Source organism: Mesoplodon densirostris, chromosome 15, assembly GCF_025265405.1.
Source record: "Mesoplodon densirostris isolate mMesDen1 chromosome 15, mMesDen1 primary haplotype, whole genome shotgun sequence".
Lineage (NCBI taxonomy): Eukaryota > Metazoa > Chordata > Mammalia > Artiodactyla > Ziphiidae > Mesoplodon > Mesoplodon densirostris.
The window spans coordinates 86,355,387-86,375,686 of record NC_082675.1 but is presented as its reverse complement, the minus strand read 5'-3'; the positions used below and the strand labels follow the sequence as shown (position 1 = coordinate 86,375,686).

The following is a 20,300-nucleotide window of genomic DNA, read 5'->3' as shown; positions in this document are numbered from 1 at the left end:
TGTGACCCACCTCCTAGAGAAATGGAAATAAAAACAAAGATAAACAAATGGGACCTCATGAAACTTAAAAGCTTGTGCACAGCAAAGGAAACCATAAACAAGACAAAGAGACAACCCTCAGAATGGAAGAAAATATTTGCAAATGAAGCAACAGACAAAGGAGTAATCTCCAAAATTTACAAGCAGCTCATGCAGCTCAATATCAAAAAAACAAACAATCCAATTTAAAAATGGGCAGAAGACCTAAATAGACATTTCTCCAAAGATATACAGATTGCCAACAAACACATGAAAGAATGCTCAACATCACTAATCATTAGAGAAATGCAAATCAAAACTACAATGTGATATCATTTCACGCCAGTCAGAATGGCCATCATCAAAAAATCTACAAACAATAAATGCTGGAGAGGCTGTGGAGAAAAGGGAATCCTCATACACTGTTGGTGGGAATGTAAATTGATACAGCCACTATGGAGAACAGTATGGAGGTTCTTTAAAAAACTAAAAATAGAATTACCATATGACCCAGCAATTCCACTACTGGGCATTTACTCTGAGAAAACCATAATTCAAAAAGAGTCATGTACCACAATGTTCATTGCAGCTCTATTTACAATAGCCAGGACATGGAAGCAACCTAAGTGTCCATCGAGAGATGAATGGATAAAGAAGATGTGGCACATATATACAATGGAATATTACTCAGCCATAAAAAATAAATGAAATTGAGTTATTTGTAGTGAGGTGGATGGACCTAGAGTCTGTCATACAGAGTGAAGTAAGTCAGGAAGAGAAAAACAAATATCGTATGCTAACACATATATATGGAATCTAAAAAAAAAAAAAAGGGTCATGAAGAACCTAGGGGCAAGATGGGAATAAAGACGCAGACCTACTACAGAATGGACTTGAGGACACGGGGAGGGGGAAGGGTAAGCTGGGACAAAGTGAGAGAGTGGTTGTGTATATATGGACATACATACACTACCAAATGTAAAATAGATAGCTAGTGGGAAGCAGCTGAATAGCACAGGGAGATCAGCTCAGTGCTTTGTGACCAGCTAGAAGCGTGGGATAGGGAGGGAGACACAAGAGGAAAGAGATATGGGGATATATGTAAATGTATAACTGATTCACTTTGTTACACAGCAGAAACTAACACACCATTGTAAAGCAATTATACTCCAATAAAAATGTTTAAAAAAAAGCATATATACTATGCAATTACATTTATGTGAATAAAGGATAGTCAAAATTAATCTATGTTGACAGAATTCAGAATGGTTACCTCTGGGGAAATGGGGCACTGGTATTAGGAATAAGGAATTTCTAGGGTGATGGACATGTTTTATACCTTAATCTACATATATACATATATGTATAAAAATTTATTGAAAAATTAATAAAAAGGAGAGAAACATAAAAATAATTCTTAAAACAATAATCCAAGGGAAAAAGAGGCAAATATTTCAAAAGATACTTCATCAAAGAAAATAGAAAGAAGGCAAATAAGCATTGATAATCAACAACATTAGGAATCAAATGCAAACTGAAACCATGAAATCCCACTGAATTCCTATTAGAATGACGTAAGCAAAACTGACAATAACAAGTGCTCACAGACGTGGGGCAACGATAACTCTCAAACAGCGTGGTGGGAATATAAAATGTGTAGATACTTTGGAAAACCGTTCAATGGTTTTCTTTAGAAATTGAATATATAAGTACCATATCATCCAGGTATCTCATTTCCAGGTGTTTATTTACCCAAGAGAAATGAAACCTTACATTCACACAGAAATCTACATGTGAATGTTCGTAGCTCCTCTATTCATAATTGCCAAGAAGAGTAAATGTGGTATTCATTTAAGGCCCATCACTGTTGTTTTGATTTGCATTTCCCCAACAAGTAATGATGTTGAGTATCTTTTCATGTGTTTACTGGCCATATATATATATATATATATTGTTTGGAGGAATAGCTACTCAGATTCTTTGCCCATTTTTTAATCAGGTTATTTGCCTTGATATTGTTGAATTACAAGCGTTCTTTATATATTCTGAATACAAGTCCATTATCAGATAGATTTGCAATTTCCCTCCCCATTTTATAGGTTTTCCTTTCATCTTCTTGATGGTGTACTTTGAAGCACAAAATTATTTTAATTTGGTAAAGTGCAACTCATCTATTTTTATCTTTTATTTCCCATGCTTTTGGTGTCATAATCAAGAAAGCATTGCTTAACCAAAGGTCACAAAGATTTGTTCATATGTTCTCTTTTAAGAATTTTATAACTAAGATAATTTATGTTTTGGACAAATAAAACAACGTATATTTATGGGAATGCAGGGGTTAGTATGCACACAGCCGTTTCCTAGTTCTGTCTGTTGAGAAGGCCAAAAAGCAAAGGGTGCACAGAAGCAATGAATACATACGGTATATATATCATGATTTCTAAATACCATTAAAAGGAACTAAGGCTCCTGAAAGAGAGGTTGATTTTACCACCAGGGGAGGGAAAACCACCAGATGAACGTGGATCACATTTTGGTGCCAGAAAGTAAACAGATGCTCATAAAAGCATGAGGGCACATCAAAGGGCACAGGAGTCCACCTGAAAGAGCTTGCAATGGCCAAAGCTGAAGAATTGTGAGCAAGAAAATAAATAACAATGATATAATAGAATTATAAGCCACAGAGTAAAATAAGTCCATGCTGGTAAAAATTAATAGAACAAAAAATAATTGGAAGAGAAGGGACAGATATTCCTTAAAGAAAAATTCCAATTAAATGTAGAAGGAATGGGGAAAAGAGAAAATGACCATTAGAACTCCACAGATCTTGTTGCAGTCAAGATCCACTAATGAATGTCAAAATTAGTGGTTAAACGCTTAAGGAGAAACAGGCTATTGGCATAATCTGAATGTATCTCCCCTGAGATATGTATTAATTAAAAAGGGGAAACAGTAAGCTTGTAGTGGAGAAATACAGAGATGCCATCTTACTCAACTGGTCCAGGCTACATCATGTGCCCTACCGTACCCCTGATACACTCCACATCTATTCTGAGAAATTCTTAAAAAATCCTCAACTGAGTCATGAGTAAACATCAGACTAATGCAAAATAAAGAATATTCTACAAAATAGCTAATCCATATTCTTTACAAATGTCAAGGTCACATAAGACAATGAAACACTGCCATGGACTGGAGAAGGTTAAGGAGACACAACAACAGAAGGGCATGTTGGTTTCTGAGCTGAATTCTGGAAAAGAAAAACAGCAGAATGGAAAACCTGGTGAAATCTGAATAAAGAATATAGTTTAGGAAACAGTACTGTGCTAATGCTAATGTCTGGTTTTGGTAATTGCACTGTGGTTATATATAATGCTAACATTTGGGGAAGCCGCGTAAAGGATATATGGGAACTCTGTACTATTTTTCCAACTTTTCTGCAAGTGTTTTCAAAATAAAAACTTAAAACAAGGAAAACTTGCTAAATGGTAATTTTGCTTGCTAAAAATAGAAATAAGTGAAATTGCAAATGAATAATAATATGCATTTTTACATCTTCAGAACTAAACTTCAAAGCTAATTAAACAAGATACCTCAGCTTTCCTCATAATTTGAAAAACTTGTGATGCTATTCTTCACTAAATGCCTTTGCTGGAGACAGCCACCTGCGATGCAGCTTCAGCAGTAGGACCTGTCACCACCTACCTTGTTTCCTCATATAAAACTGCATTTTAGTTGGGGTCAAGATACGTCTGGGAAGGTGTGTAAATTTTTAAAATTTATAAATTATATTGAATTAATCAGATGATAAAAGGTCTGTATAAAAATAAAAGCCACATCAATTACCTGATAAAATCATACTGCCCCTACTATAAATTTCCACAATCAGTTTTTTTCCCTTAAAAATTTTGATAAATGAAGTTGTCAGGGGGGATAAGATCACAATTTTGCCTGCTGATGAGGTAACCATACTGTATGTGCCTGTATAACCTGTGGCAGCGAGGAAAGCAGCCTAAAAGACAGTTTCAATGTGGCTCTGAATTCCACAGGCTAATTACACTTAGCGGGGGGGGGGCACCCAAGAAAGACAAGGATAGAGTTTTTTTTTTTTTCTGGAAAAAAAAATTAAACATCACTTTAAAACTTCTCTTTAAGATTATGTAGTTAGGGGATGAGACCGAGTGCTCTTAAGGCTTGAGATCCATCAAAAATGATTAACTAAATGGATTTACATGAATTTTAGATATTTTCAGTGAATTCTATTAGGTATTACTAACAAAAGCCATCTTTTACTTGTGTACTCTGACTTTATTTTAAATGTCTTTATTTTAAATTTAAATGTTTAAATTTAAATTTAAATGTTGTGACTTTATTTTAAATGTTTATTTAAATGTTGTGAATGCCATTAAGGACTTCAGTGCCATTTAAGAACATTAAAATATACACTAGAGGCCTTCCCTGGTGGCGCAGTGGTTGAGAGTCCGCCTGCCGATGCAGGGGACATGGGTTCGTGCCCCGGTCTGGGAAGATCCCACATGCCGCGGAGCGGCTGGGCCCGTGAGCCATGGCTGCTGGGCCTGCATGTCCAGAGCCTGTGCTCCGCAACGGGAGAGGCCACAGCAGTGAGAAGCCCACGTAATGCAAAAAAAAAAAAAAAAAAAAAAAAATATATATATATATATATATATATATATATATATATATATATATATATATATACATATATACACTAGAAAGAACATTATTTCAAGATCATATTCGTTTTAAAAATATAGTACGCAACATACAAAGAATAAAAATAACTCAAATAATAAGTCTTTACTCTGAAAAAAAAGTTTTATATAGACCTTTTCTAGCCCTAACTTTGGATATATGCTCAGACTGACATGCTAATATATGTATCACACACATAAAACATACACACACATATATATAGTTATGACACTCATTACTCTCAATAACAACTTCTAATAAATGCAAAATACATTCCAGTCCTCTCCTACTACTTTCTTAGTATTAAAACAGCAATAAAAAAAGCCCAATACCTTTATTTCTACAGAAATCTCAATATCAGTGATAACTTTCAAAGCTCTTTCATATGTATTTAATTTGAACCTCATATTCAAAGGAAAGGCTAAACATTGTTAGTCATTTTGCAGCTGAGAATACACATGTAGAAGGTTGAGGGACTTGCTTAAAGTCACACATCTCACTGGCAATAAAGTCAGGACACTAAAACCTAGTTCATTTGACTCCACCCATCCACCCATCCATCCATCCTCCAAATTCTGTACCAGGCAGTAGAAGTACAACTGTGGAAACATTTACCCTAGTGGGTTTTTCTTTTTAATTATATTATACCATGCTACTTCCTAGTACACGTTTTCAGATTATCTGATGTCTTAAAACTCAATATTAAGGCTTCCATGATAAGAATTTCATTAACCCATAGATGCTGATTTTTTTTTTTGGCGGGGGGTATACTATTTTATTAACATTTAAATTTCACCAAGAGTTCAAGTATATGCTAGCCATTTGTTCAGATTTTTTAAACAAAGACCAAATGGGCAAACAGCTTTAAGAGTGCAATGTATTTAACACTGCACAATATATTCACCAACTAGACAATCTAAGGGGTGGTATAACTATACACTTAGGAGGACCAAGTATAGGAAGAAACCGTGGAACTAGAGGAAAAACCCGCCATTCAGGACTGAACAGAGGTCCTTGGTTGCTGACAGAATCTCCCCTTGACTTCAGACTTGAGACAAACCGAGGGAGTCTGTCAGTATACAGAGACCACTGCCTTCAGGACAAACAAACAGTAACAGGATGGACTAGCCAGAGCCAATTCAGACTGTGGGGACCGGTCTGAAGCGAGCAGGGTCGGCTGGAGGCTGGAAATGTTGCAGCTGAAGGCCAGCATCGGCTGATGACAGCAGCCACCTTCTAAAAGTCGCTGATTTCTTCACAAGTTCCTAATGCTTTTCCCAGACAGGGAGATTTTTTTTTTTTTAAAGCTCCTGGATATGCAGGATTATATAATTGGAAAATTCCTGAAGACAAACAGGCATGGATTTCAATCAGCAAGTTAACCTCTTGAAGCTTCTTTTTTTAAATCATTAAATTGGGAATAACACCTACCAAAGAATTTTGCTTTGAAGATTTAATGGCCTAATGAAAAGTTCAGCACAGACACTATTACTACCCTTCCTCTTTCTTTCTTTGTAATTAAAAAGGCAAAACGTGCAAAATGATAGAGTTCTTTAGTTCCCCATACTAACCATCTGAAATAGGAAGCCATACATATTACAGTTTGGAGGACTGTGGGAAGGAAATGGCAGAAAGTGGACCAGAGATACACATGGGGCAAATATTTCCTTAAGCCTGCTCCACAGTGTTAAGTAGATAAAGGAAGTTTTTAGACATATACTGAAGACATGTTAGAGAGAACATGTTTATTCTTCAGGAGATTAAATTTTAAAATATTTAAGAATGTTAATTAGAAAGTTTTGAAAAAACCTATATCAGTATATTACTCAATATATCAGTATATTACACCAATAAAAGAGAAATGGTGATGAGCTCAGAGTCAGCTTAACTCACCAGTAAAACAGCACATTTACTGACACACAAACACAAATGAGACCATCCTGGAGAACGATTATATTACTGAAAAAAAGGAGATTGATGGAAAAATAGTGCTTTGACATTACTCACCCACTGACTACAGAGAATGTAAGATAGTCCTAAACTTAGGAATTCCAACAGGAGTGAGAGTGTGAGAGCACGGAGAGAGAGGCCAATTAGCAAAATACCTAATCTGCTGTGCCATGACGGACAGAAGGCACCAGACTATGTAGATAGGGCTTTGAAAGAAACAAAGACATTTAGCAGCAGTTACGAAAAATAGTAAATTAACCCATGGATGATGTCTGAGGTTAAAGAATCAAGTTGTTGAACTGTTAATTATTTTAGGAGGTCTTTTGTTAAGTGGTGAAGTATCAGGAGACTGGAAAACAAGGACTCCAGTCTGAAGGTTAAAAAGAAAAGAGGGGAGAGGCTGAAAATTATAGAGCTGTAAGTCTAACATCTATATTAGGAAATAAATTTGAGATGATACTTATGGATGAGCTTAATAATACATTTGGAGAAGTACAATTTAATAGGAGTGAGTCAGCATGGATTTACCAAAGGCAATCATGTCAGAAAAAATTTCGTTCCTTTTTAAGTTGAAGTAATAATTGGTTTATGTAAGGGAGAACCAATGAGAAACTGTCAGGATTTTCTGAGATTTTTGGACCTTTTCATAAAATGAATTATTGTACAAAATGTCATGACATGTGTCAGGGCACCCAACTAACAAAAGGGGATGAAAGTAATGGGGTTAAAAATAGAGGACCAAAGAATTTGGGAAAAGACTGCGTTCTGCAAGGCTCTCTATATATCAGAACACTGATGTTTTTAATTAATGATGAAGAAAACCTTTTATACTACGAAATCTGAATATACCACTAAATGAGAGGGAATGGTTAAGAGACAAAAGGCTATGGCTGTTTTATCTTAACCGTGACAGATTAAGCAAATGGGCTCAGAGGTAGAATATGAAACTTAATCTGCCTAAGTATAAAGTGATGCACTTGGAAAGAATTTAGGAATCAGTTAAATATAGTTTAAATGGTACTGAACTGGTTACTCGTTACCATTAGAAAGAAAAAGGATTTGGAATTTTGATAAGAGTCAAATTTTCACATTCTTATTCTTATAACTGGGTAAGAGAAATGCTATGGAATGAAGTTAAATAATACATGTCATAAAGAATTTAAAAACTGACTATCTTATAGGAGAATAAAAAATTCTAATCTGTGAAGGGGGTTTGATAGATTCATGTGCTATCATCCTGCACAGGCAATAATCTAATGTATATTGTAAATGATTAAGTATTGATATATATAAGAACTAATGAAAATCATATCAATACAAATATGATGAAAAATATGACAGTAGAAAAATTAAGGAAATTAGGAAAAATACCGTCCCATCAGTTAATGCTTAATTTCCCGTAATAAGAGAACACCATTTGATTATTACCTTTGGAAAAGGCAGAAACATTTACTACATTTAAAGTCCCAGCTTCTCAGATAGAATATGGAACAACTAAGCCAACCTCCAAGTCTCCACGCAGCGCTCATCCTGCGGGAATGTGGCCACTCCACGCCTGGGCCCTCCGGGCGCATCTGTGCAGGTGCAGGGAGCATAGCTTCAATTTGAGCCGTGGAGGCATAACGTGGAGTCTGTCTCTTGCAGTTTGTGAGAAAAAACATCTTCTTTGTAGGCACAAGCAGCAGAGCCCTGGCACACCCCCTCCACTCTCTCCTTGGCCCTCTCCATCTCAATCCTCAGGTTATTTTTAAAGTATTCTGAGATAGTACCACCCAAGTCCAATTGAAGGTCACTTGTACTGCAAACATAAAGTGTGTGTAATTCTTTCTCAAGGTGTAGTGAATGAACACAAAGCTTATTCATGGATAAGAGAGATGGGAGAAATACAACTGCTAAAACTATGAAGCTCAAATAAAGAACACTTTTGAGATGAAATGGATTTCACATAATAGAGAACAAGTGTAATGTACAATGACAGAAAAGATTCTGGCCACTTGCAATCTGACGTCAGTTTTGCGGGACTAATGTGATTGTATAATCTCATTATATTAGATCTAGAGTGGACCTAAATGAACCTCTTTAGAAGTTTAGGGGTCAAGGGAATCCTGTTCTTTTAAAAAGAGAAGTACCTACAGAAAAGGGTACAACTCAGAGAAGGCTTGAGGAATTTTCCCCAACTGAACACAACCGCGTCCCAACATCAGGGATAAGAAGGAGAACCAGCCCCGCCTCTCCTCTCATCCCAGGGACTGCTGTCCCCAAGGGGAAACAGACCCTGGTCTCTACACCACAGATTAGCCTTGGCTGCTTTTATATTTAATTAAGAATGAAATCATACAGAATATACTCCTTTTTGTTTGGCTTAACTTCATCCAATGATACGATTGTGAGATTTATCCACATTGTCGCTTTAGTTGTAGTTCAATCATTCTCATTGCTGTAGAGTATTCCATTAGGCAAATAGGCAACCTTTCTACACTCTCCTTGATGGACATTCGAGTAGTTTTGGGTTTTGACTATGATGAGTATATCGATTATCAAGTATAAATGATAAAGTAAAGGACTATTTCAAGTAAAAGATTAAAGTTGTCACTGCAGATAAAAGAAACGAAATGCAGCTATATGCTGTTTCTAAGGCAGCTGGTACAGCTGTACAATAGAAAACACAGAATGATGGCGACAAGTATTACTGCAGATAAAAAGGGACATTTCACAATTATAAGAGAATTCTATATTTTTTCTTTATCTTCGGTGTGTATGTGTATAAAACAAACCTAAAGTTCCAAGTATCCAGTGATTTATCTTTAAAATATGTAAAGCCAAAATTAACAGAAAAACAGACAAATCCATAATCATAGTGGGCAACTTTAATATACCTCTCTTACCATAGCTGATAGAGTTAGCATAAAAAAAAATCAGTAAGAATACAGACAATCTGAACAACACAGTAAAGAAATGAGGTAAGTGACATATAGGAAACACAGAATACAGCACCAAACAACACCGATATTTCTAGTATGTCTCAAACATTTACCAAAACTCACCATATGCTGGGCATAAAGAAAGTATACACAGATTCTGAGGGATTAAAATAATTCAGACTATGTTCTGTAAGCACAGTAGATATAAGCTAGAAATCAATTTATATTACTGTTTCAGTAGTTAACAAAAAGATAATTAGAAAATCCCCAAATGCCTGGAAATCAAATACATTTCTAAATAATCCACTTTTATTAAAAAAAAATGACCACTTGTATCTTGTTTTTCAACAAAAGCTACAACCAAAATTAAAGCTCACATATGGCCTTTAGTTTTCAGGAGTATGAAACGGAAAATGATATCAAAGTCATTCTTCTAGTTCCCAAGAACAATTGAGAAAGAAGACAATGAATCATCAATGGAAGGCAACAGAGAAGAACACTGGGCAACAATGGATGCTAAGTATTATCACGTCAAACAGTTTACATATTGTACCATCTCGGTTAGATCATATGAAAACTGTGCTGTAGGCATCACTACCCTCAGCTTACAGAGGGGAAGACTGAGACCCACAGAGTTAAAACAGGGTTTCCAAAGTCATTCAACAGGGGAATGAGAGCTGAAGTTAAAACCCAGCCTGCCCTGAAGGCCATGCACACAGAAACACGGGATGCTACAGTGAGGAGGGACCTCAGAGACGGCACGGGGATCACTGCAGGGCCCCCAGGGGAAGCACAACCGCAGGAAAACCACTTTCTGCAGAACTGTTTTCCAACAACAACAAAAATTAAACACCTTATTTTAACATAGACATTTCCAAATATCATCCTAACTAAAATTTAAAATACCCCAAATGACATTATTTACAATCTTTTCTGTTGCTGTTGTTTAACGTTTTCCTTCTCTTGAGACCATTAGATGTTTGATCTACATGGGAGAGCCAGGTCAGATCCAGAGTGGATCTGTTTATTTGTTCTGGGGTAGTTTAAAAGAACTGCTTCATATGCTTCACTGAATTTTCGATTACAGATTTCTCAACACATGAATAGTGTTGATAGCAGAGAAGGCAGCTGATAGTCACCGTCAGGTCTGGGCCATAAACCACTCTGAAGATTTCAGACCACCTCCTGACCCCGCACAGTACCGTCCATCAGGGGTTCATCCACTGTGCTGCCTAATTCCTCTACCGGATGGCATGGAAGGAAGAGCCGCAAGAGCCCGCTTCACTATCTCACTTCACACGGGGAAGGCGCGTTCCACACAGTCATGAAGGTATTACAGTTGACTCAGAATTACAAGGTGAAAAAGTCCATCTAAGAACTTTGCCGTTTTAAAGTTTCCTCTTAACTGAACTAAGTTTATCAAAGCAAATATATGACTGAAGAGAGATCTTGCCTTGCACGGGGGGAATAAACAAGTGACACCCCACATGTACCACATGGATTTCGTTTGTCAAAATACCGAGGAACACTACTGTCATTTATATAGAAGAAGGTTCCAAAAGGATCATAAAAATACAAACAGAAAACTAGGATCCTATGCACAAGAGCATCACACACATACACAGTGAAACCAGGATAATTCTTCTAAAAAAGATTTTATACAAATGGTATCTCAGAACAGAACTCTCAGCGTCACTAGAGCAGCAATGGCGTAAGCGACGCGTCTGTCCTTTCTGTGCAGAACGACAAAAGGCATGTGTTTCTTTGGTCTGCAGTTAGCTTCCTCCCCCTTTCTTTGCTGTTTACTTCATTTAAGAGCTAGAGACACCTTATTTTAGGAAAATAACCTACTTTTAATGTCTAATTGGTGCAATGGAAGAGAGAGACAGAATGCATCAATATTACATCTTGAGAAGCTGAAATAGTGAAACTACCTTGAAAATGGTACTCGGCTGACAACCTACCATCAGTTTAGATCATTTTGCTTGGCCATTTCTTGAAGCACCAGCTTTCAGGCAATATTTCTGACATCTGCATTGTCATGCACTCGTATTAATAAAGAATCCATAGGTACTCATGGCCAGAAGATACTTCAATTTGACTTTATCTGTTTTTGTGAACTAAAGCTGATAAACTGTCTAGTTCAAAACCTTTTCAGTAACAACCTCACCAAAATGCAAAGAATATTGACCCCCACTTTTCTTTTTCAAAAACAGACGTGGGTACAACAGAGATGACTACATCAGATGTTTTACCATGACTTTAAAGAGTCGATCTGATGAGTATAAACAGAGAAATTTGAGAACACATCAGCAAAAAACAAGTAATAACCTTACACGCGGTGTCAAATGGATTAGGACAATTATTCTACCTCAAATCACTCAACAAGTCCTGTTTCTTTCACTGTAGACATTACATGAACCAATGTCATTTACATATTTTGCAAAGGCAGCCTTGCATTGGGCGTGGGATTTCACACAACTTTCAAACTAGTGTCACTTCGCCAGCATCAGCACCAACACCCACAATCCTCTGCACTGATCATTTTCGGCACGAGAGTCCTGTGCTAAGAGCTTCACAGCCAGGATCTTTTAAATTCTCACAACAACCCTTGACATAGATCCCACCACATCGATCTACGTACGAGAAATCTAAGGTGATGAGATGAGCCTGCCTGCAACCCACACAGCCAGGACGGGGAGGACAGTTTAAATACAGCTCCAATTGCTCCCAAAGCACCTGCTTGAAACATCCCCTGGATCCTCTGGCGTTATTTAAATAAAGTCCTGCTTGGGCTGCAGTTGGAACTTCCGGCAAACGTCCTGCAGGGGAATATCTCTTCCGACAGGTCCCATACTCAGCACCAGTCACCTGGCTACTCTGCACGTTAGCACTCTGCACTCAGGCCCCCTTGTTCACTAAACACAAGGCTGGGCTCCAGGGGTCACTGTGCTTAACCCTGCAGTTGGTGCTGCATCTCTGATACTTCCACAGCATCTGACGGCCAGTCCAACAAGGCCAGAGTGACCTCAGCGGCCTCTGCCGTCACCAACGTTCCCTGAAACCCGTATGACGGTCCCTCCTAGTATTGGGGACACGTGCGGCACTCTGTTACCCCATCCAGGTTCTCCTGCTCTCCTCAGTCACATTCTTCTCCTTTCCAGGTATTTACTGGAAATCCATGGTACAAGCAATAGGGCAGGCATAACATTTTAAGTCACAAACATTTTTTGAAAAACATTAAAAACCGTATCCATTAGCCAAAATACGAAGCTCAAACAACTACTACTGTTTCAGCTCAACCGTGTTTTGAGTATTTGCTATTAATAACTCTGCTCTCCTGCGATGATTATTTCATCATATTTGCTCTTGATGAAATATAATCGAAAAGACCTGTTTTTATAGTTGAGGGGGATAAGACCAAGTGTTCTTTTTTATGTCTTGAAGCAGATACTATCACACATGCTACTACATTTAAATAAATGCTGGTAATGCACAAATAGCCTAATAACTATTGTGATGAGGCAAGCATTTTATATAATAGTTTTAGTTTCTTACCAGCGTGCAAGTAGGCCAGGTCAGGGTTTTCGATGTCAGGATGCTGTTCTTTCAAGTGGTTCCGAAATTCCACAGGGACGTTGGTTCCATAGTCACACTTGGGGCAGTTGTACATCTTGACCCCTTCGTGTTTGCCCGTATGTAGAATGTGTTTGCGGATATTTTCAGCACAGTTTGACCTACCAAGTAAGAAAGAAAAGTAAACGGAATTAAGGTCAAATCAATAACATGAGACCACAGATCATGATGGCAGTGACCACTCATGTAGACCTCCCAGGTGTCAGGTGCTATGTATGCTGTACGTGTTGTGCTCTGTAAGAGTTAACATGAATCCTATGAGGCTGGGAGCTTTTGTAACCTTGGTACTACTCATTTCTAGGTTGGCTTTTACCTGAGCGATTCATTTCTATGCAGAACTGGAAACACAAAGTCCCAAGTTCTATGATTTTAACATCAAATTATTCTGGTACCACTTGAGGGCAGTGAAGGAGTTTCCTTAATCCCGAGAACACACCTTGTACCACGGAGTACTGATACCAAGGCAAGCTCTGTCACTCCACTGAAATTGGAGCACCAAGGAAAAAAAGATGCCTTGACTTTTAGACCTGTCAAGTGAGCTGCTTCTAAGTAAGGCTCTAAGATAGTCTGACGATAGAAAAGTAGCTGGAAACAGCCCCTCAGCCCACAGTTGGGCAATGTGCGAAGTTCCAGTGAGGCTCCTTCCTGTACTGGTGTAGGTTTTGAAGAGGGATGGACTGAATAAGTACAATTGAGGGTCTGTATATTTCCCACCAAATTGTCCCTGAAAATAGGCTCCTCTCCCACTGCTTTCCTGCAGATGCAGAAATGCAAGGCCTGAAATGACCAGAACCCTGGGCACAGGGAACTGCTCGTGAGGCAAACTGTTCACCGCCTGCTCCCAGCCCTCTCAGCACAGGCACTGCGACTGTGCCCCCAGACCCCGTCCACACGTGTGTGCAGCTGCTTCCCTCCAGTCTCTGTCGCTGTTAGAACAGGAGTAAAAGGCGCCCAACACAGATTCAAGCAGGGGTGCGTGTGTGTGTGTGTGTCGGGGGTGAGGTACTCAACCGGAAAGAAACAAAGAATCAGATGGCCTCAGATTTCCAACAGAGCGAAATGAAGTGCCCAAAGAAAATCAAGCACTATGTTTATCAGTCTTCCCTGCAGGTATTGCTGAAGAACAAAATCCTGTAGGACGATGTCTGAAGAAAAGGTTCCATGTCCAGAAAAAGTCAGGACATGGTAGGTATTTAGCAAACGCATCTCACGACGCACTGATTCAGATTATGAGGGCTACCCAACGAAGCTTTCTGTGGCTCCGCACGGCCACAACCCTTCTAAGTGGAATTATGCTTCCGTGTAATACATAACTGCACCCAGGAACGCACCCTGGGAGCACTGGTGAGAATACAAAAATGGTTATAACCCCAAATTTTAGAGTAGCTATGGTGTCACTCATACATAGAGGCAGCAAACAACTTCAGAAACCCAAAGACTTGGTAGACACGTTAGCTGTTCACTCAGGACCAGAGGAGGGTGGAGCAGTGTCATCCAAGCAAGCAGCGTTCACGACCGTGGCACTGGGAACAGTGCCCCATAGGGACGGCCTTTCCTTCCAGCACGTGGATGGGCTGATCTACAAACACCTTCCTTCTGAATGGCGGCCTACGCTATGTTGACAGTCCTATAGCTGGACCTGAGACACTCCTTTGGAAAAGCTTCTGCTACCTCCCCCCATCCCCAGGCAGGGCCTGACATCAAATGTACACATCGGCTCTATATGGGTAGGAAGATGAAATCAGACCTCTGTCAGCCTAGACTAGAAAGAAACACACCAGGACACTAATGCCCGATGCAGCAATGCCCATTTCTTTTTTTTCCAAACATATTTTAATGATTTACATATTAATGTTTACATATTTTTCAAAAAACCTAAACAACACTAAAGAAGATGGAGGAGGAGGAAGAGGGGAGGGAGGGGCGGGAGGGGGAGGGGGACGAGGTGGGGAGACGAGAACGGGCGCAGCACAGGTGTTCTCAGCTATGTGCACTTTGCCCTTGGCAAGGGCTCTGTCAAGCTCTGTGTTAAGTCTCTCTTAGAACTTAGACTAAATCTGCATAAGACAGTTAGTGAACATATGCATGTACAACTTATCTCTTTCTTGTCACTACTGAATTATCAAATTTGCTTTTTATATAAATTCCCTACTGTTAATTAATAAGCACTATAATAGGGTAATGATGGGTAAGAACCTCACGTGTTCTGTGTGCCTGCCACTGGCCTGGCTACTTTGACACTGTCCCAGGACCCCGTGGCAGAGACTGTTGAGGGACCATCCCGGAGATGAGTATCAACGGCTACAGGGCTAGAAAGTGGTTAAGACAGAATCTGAATGTTGATTTTCTGTGCTCATGGGCAGGGCATTTCAGGCACACCACAGCCCTCCTTCAGTACAGTATTTACAGATCAAAGGTACTGGCACATTCTAAGAAAAGGGTGGGGTTCTAGAGTCTCTTAAGTGTATAAATATTCTTAGAATAAATAACATAACAGCTCTGCATCAAGTTGACAGAAAGTAACACAGAAAACCGTCTGAAGGCAGATGAGACAAATGTCCACTCTGTGCTAGTGAAAAGGAAGAGGACCAGGTGGGGAACTCACTGGGTGAACTGTTCCAAGTCATTCTCTAAGTCAATGGATCTCCCAACTGTTTTCCACGGCATCACAGACACCCGCTAAATTCACCACTGTTTACTGACATCGGGGAGTGAGAACAAAACCTACTACTGTACTTAATTATTACTGTCTATTAGGACTGTTGAGTCTTTGGTGCCACCTATATTATTTCCTTATGGAAAAAGCTAGGCATAAAGAGTCATCAAAGACAATCACTGATCAAGTGAGGAAGTTAAAATTACCAAAGTACACACATTTCAGTGTATGATGCCTACTTAAACGGGGGACGATATAAGCAACAAATCCTAACCTTTGGTGAAGGAAGAAAGAGATGACTTTGAAAACTGAATATTTTGTTTTTAAGAAGTGTGTATCTTGGATAAAAATAAAGCAATATCCCTTAGTGCATCAATAGCACGTGGAATCTAATAATCAGGGGACTATTACTGAAGCAAGTGAAAGTGGGGTGGGAGGATTAAAAAGACGAGAGCCTTCTTTTTATTTAAAAATATAGACTAAAAACAAGAAAGAAGTGGTGTGGAACTTGGTATTTCAGGTTAAGGATTGTTTCATACATATATTTTATACCTATTTATTTTTATTTATGATATATATACTATTTATATCTTTTATGTAAAGAATACATCTGTGTGTATACATATAATTCTGTTTTATATACACATATAAGAAACATTAAATATATGCAAACAAGAAAAAATAGTCAATGTCTGTCTGCAATAGAAAAGATACATTTCACCTATTTCATTGGTAATAGCGTATTTGTGTACTATCATAATTTGTCCTGCATCTAATGTCATGCAACATAAAATTTTTAAAAATACTGAGACCAAAAGGAACCTTTCGCACCTACAAAATCACACTATTTCAATCCAAGCCTAAAAAGTAAAAGCTATAACATATTACATCAACATCATTTAAAGCAGAACACCTATAGAGTAGGGGCAGACTGCAGTCCCTATACTTGAGACTATCCTAAAACAGGTAGCTGACTGTGGAGCAACGTTATAAGATTAAGTGAACAATAAGTAGATTGGGTAACTTTAGCCACGGAATTCTGAATGACATTGAGCCCCAAAATGATATTCTTCCCCAAAACAGAACTTCCAAGTAGTAATTAGAATGGTAAGCTGAAGAGGGACAAATGAAGAGCAGCTCAGGCAGGAGAAGTAAGGATGTCCTAGGGGCTTCCCTGGCGGTCCAGTGGTTAGGACTCCACGCTTTCACGGCAGGGGGCACGGGTTCGACCCCTGGTCAGGGAACTAAGATCCCACATGCCATGTGGCATAGCCAAAAAAACAATAAAATAAAGTAGAAAAGGATGTTCTAAGACATTATTTCAAGCAGGGTCTGACCTAGACTGTCAGGAATCAACAGCAGTTAAACCAAGAGGGCATACAATCATTAGGAGTGGGTGACTGAATATGTCTTCAGTTGGACATTGATTTCTAAGGTAGAGAGTCCCATGTTCATAGATTGGAAGACTTAATATTATTAAGATGGCCATACTCCCCAAATTGATGTACAGATTCAGTGCAATCCTATCAAAATCTCAGCTGGATTTCTAATAGAAATTGAAATGCTGATTCTAAAATTCACAAGAAAACGCATGGGACCTAGAAGACTCAATACAATCTCACAAAGAACTAAGTTGAGGACTCACACTTTCTGATTTCAAAACTTATGAAGCAACAGTAATCAAGACAGTTCCATGGGAAGTTAGATGCCTCAGCGCAAGGCTGCAGGCTCCTTGTGGGGAGCAGGGGTTCACGCCGGACTTGCTGCGCCCATGAGCGCAAGCACTGGGTTTACGAGGAAGGCATTCTAAATTATGAGGACATTGCAAATGAAATTTTGAAATATGACACGCTGAAAATCTTGAGGCAGCTTTAGATATATGTACATATGTACGTGCATAAATATATAAAGTGTGGGCTGGGCAATTAGCAAGGACCAGAGATGCGACCTGACTAATTTTACAGCTTCTTAAAAAATATGTAATAAAGGAAATATTTTATTCAGTTCGAAAGCAATGCATTTTAAAATAATAAATTAATAAAATAAACCACAAGCGCTTCTAGAACGCCACAAGATTATGTCAGTACAACACACTCACTGCCTATTAACACAAAAGCAAGTTAAATTTATGTTATTTAACCTAATAAGAAGGAAGCTTAAAAAGAATCCTAGTGAATATTTTTTCCTCTTTTGATGCACATTATTTCAGTTATTATAAAATAATGCACCACTGAAGTTGAAGAAACATACCTTCACGTATTTCGAACATCAAACAGTCTAGTGATAGACAGATAGAGTAAAGCCTCCTCCGGCTCCGGCGGATCACCCCCACCTCCACCAGGGACCCGGGATTCCTAACTTCTTATCAATCCTTTGGGAAAATTAAGAATGACTTTTCCAATCCACAAACATACTGTACCTTCATATCTCCCCTCTTGTTGTATGTAAATCTGCTGGCATAACACGTGTCAGCAGCACCTTCTTCCCCCTAACCACAGGGCGTGGGGATGTTGTTTCCTCGGGACTATGTAAGAGCAGAGGGTCCTCCTTCCCGATGCCTCCTCTACCCTCCCCTACTCCCTCCCTCTGCTCCGCCTCCTTTCCTTCCTTTGTTAACAGCCAGGCAGTATTTCCCGGTAAGGACAGAGAGTATTATATTTAACTGACCCTCCACTGATGAGCATTTAGGTTGTTTCCAATCATTTGCTAGTATAAACAGGGTTGCAATGAATCATCTTGTGAAACACTTTCCACTTCTCAGGATGCCAAGAAAATCTCAGGATGCCAAGTGGAATTGCTTCCAATGGCAATGGGCATATGCTTTTGTAATTTTGATAAATGCTGCCCAACTGCCCTCCAGAGGAGTTGTAGCAATTTACACTTCCACCAACAATGTTTGAGAGAGTCTGTTTCTGCACATTCGTGCCACTGTAGTGTGTTGTGTTACCAAACTTTCAAATTTTTGCCAACTGGGTGGGTAAAAAATGGTAGCTCACTGGGGTTTAAATTTTTAACCTTTAAAAGTTTTCATCTGCACTTCTCTTGTAATGAATAAAGTTTCTTCGAATATTGAAATGTCATATGCATTTTCTTTTCTCTGTACTGCTTTTCCATATTTTTGATCAGTTTTTTTTCTAAGAGTTGTTAGTCATTCTCTTATACATAAAGGAGGTAGATACTTTATGACAAAAGTAACAAATATTTCTTCCTTAGTTTCCTTTAGACTTTGCTTACAGCATCTTCTGAAAAGCAGAAGTGTTTAATTTTGTTGATCTTTTGTCCTATGGCTTCCTTACTTGGAGGTCATAAAAGGACTGTCCCAAATTTGGTTCTAGTACTTGAATAGTTTCATTATGTTCCACTAAATATTAGATCCCTTTCAAAATCCTCCTAGAGTGTGGTGTGAACTGTGGATCCAGACTGCTAGCCAGAGCTGTCAAGACAACATCTTAATAGTCTACCTTTCCCCCACTGACTTGAAATGCTACCTTCATCAATATTTTATTTATCTGAAGCTAATTCTGGATTTTCTATCACAGTCTGCTGGTCTGTCTCTGCCTGCGCCCTTCTGTTACAATGAACCAAGCTGCACAAGGCTCACATCTGGTAGAACTCATCCTTCTGCATTGCTCCTTTTCCTCCCAGGTCACAACTTCCCACCCAAGCCATCAGGTCGCCAGTCACAAGACTGTGCTGGTGAGCTGGTGTGGCAAACATCCTAAGTTAACTACGGAAACAGAGAGAATAAAGTAGTGTCACTAAGACACAACAAGGTAATTTCTATGTATTTATTAACATGTACTGGTAGTACTGTCTTACCGATAAAGAAAAGGAAATGCAGAGAGAGCGGGCACAGATGTCATGCGCTAACGTGCACACACATCCCAATGAACATTCCTTTCCTAGTTCCCCAAGGGAAGCTATGTATCTGCCTCAACACTCCCAAACTCCTGTGTGAAATTAAAGACTGTCTTGGTCTACTGCTAATAATCTGACAGGTTGTGTATGTAAATGGACATTAAAATCTTCTGAAAGCTCTACTTAAAGAACTGTGTTAGTTTTCTTTAACATTCTCCCTTCCACACTTTCTGACCATGGAGTACTTTGTTGTTGTTGTTGTTTTATGGGAATAATATATGTATCTCATAAGGCTGTCATGAGGGTTAAGGTAAATGATATTAAACAAGTTCAGAAAATACAGGAGGTACTCAGTTCGCTTTTGATTACTATTGCTAGTCTTTCTATTAAATGCAGTACAGTTCAACTATCTGGGTCATCATTAGCATTTTTCTCACTGTATATGAAAGGCAATTTCAATTCGTTTGAAAAATAGATTCCCCAAACAGTTATATAGTGCATGCATGCATATATGTTTAGAAATGCGATTTCTTTCTCTGCCTGTTCAG

At 38.7% G+C, this 20,300-nt stretch overlaps 1 protein-coding gene across 1 annotated transcript in view; it reads right to left on the bottom strand.

Moving 5' to 3' along the window:
* The window catches only part of ZNF407 (zinc finger protein 407), a 422,327-nt gene that overhangs the window by 134,461 nt on the left and 267,566 nt on the right, over positions 1–20,300 (bottom strand). Inside the window, exon 8 of the mRNA XM_060119725.1 lies at positions 13,161–13,339. Within this exon, the coding sequence (XP_059975708.1) occupies positions 13,161–13,339 (179 nt within the window). The remainder of the gene's footprint in view (positions 1–13,160; positions 13,340–20,300) is intronic.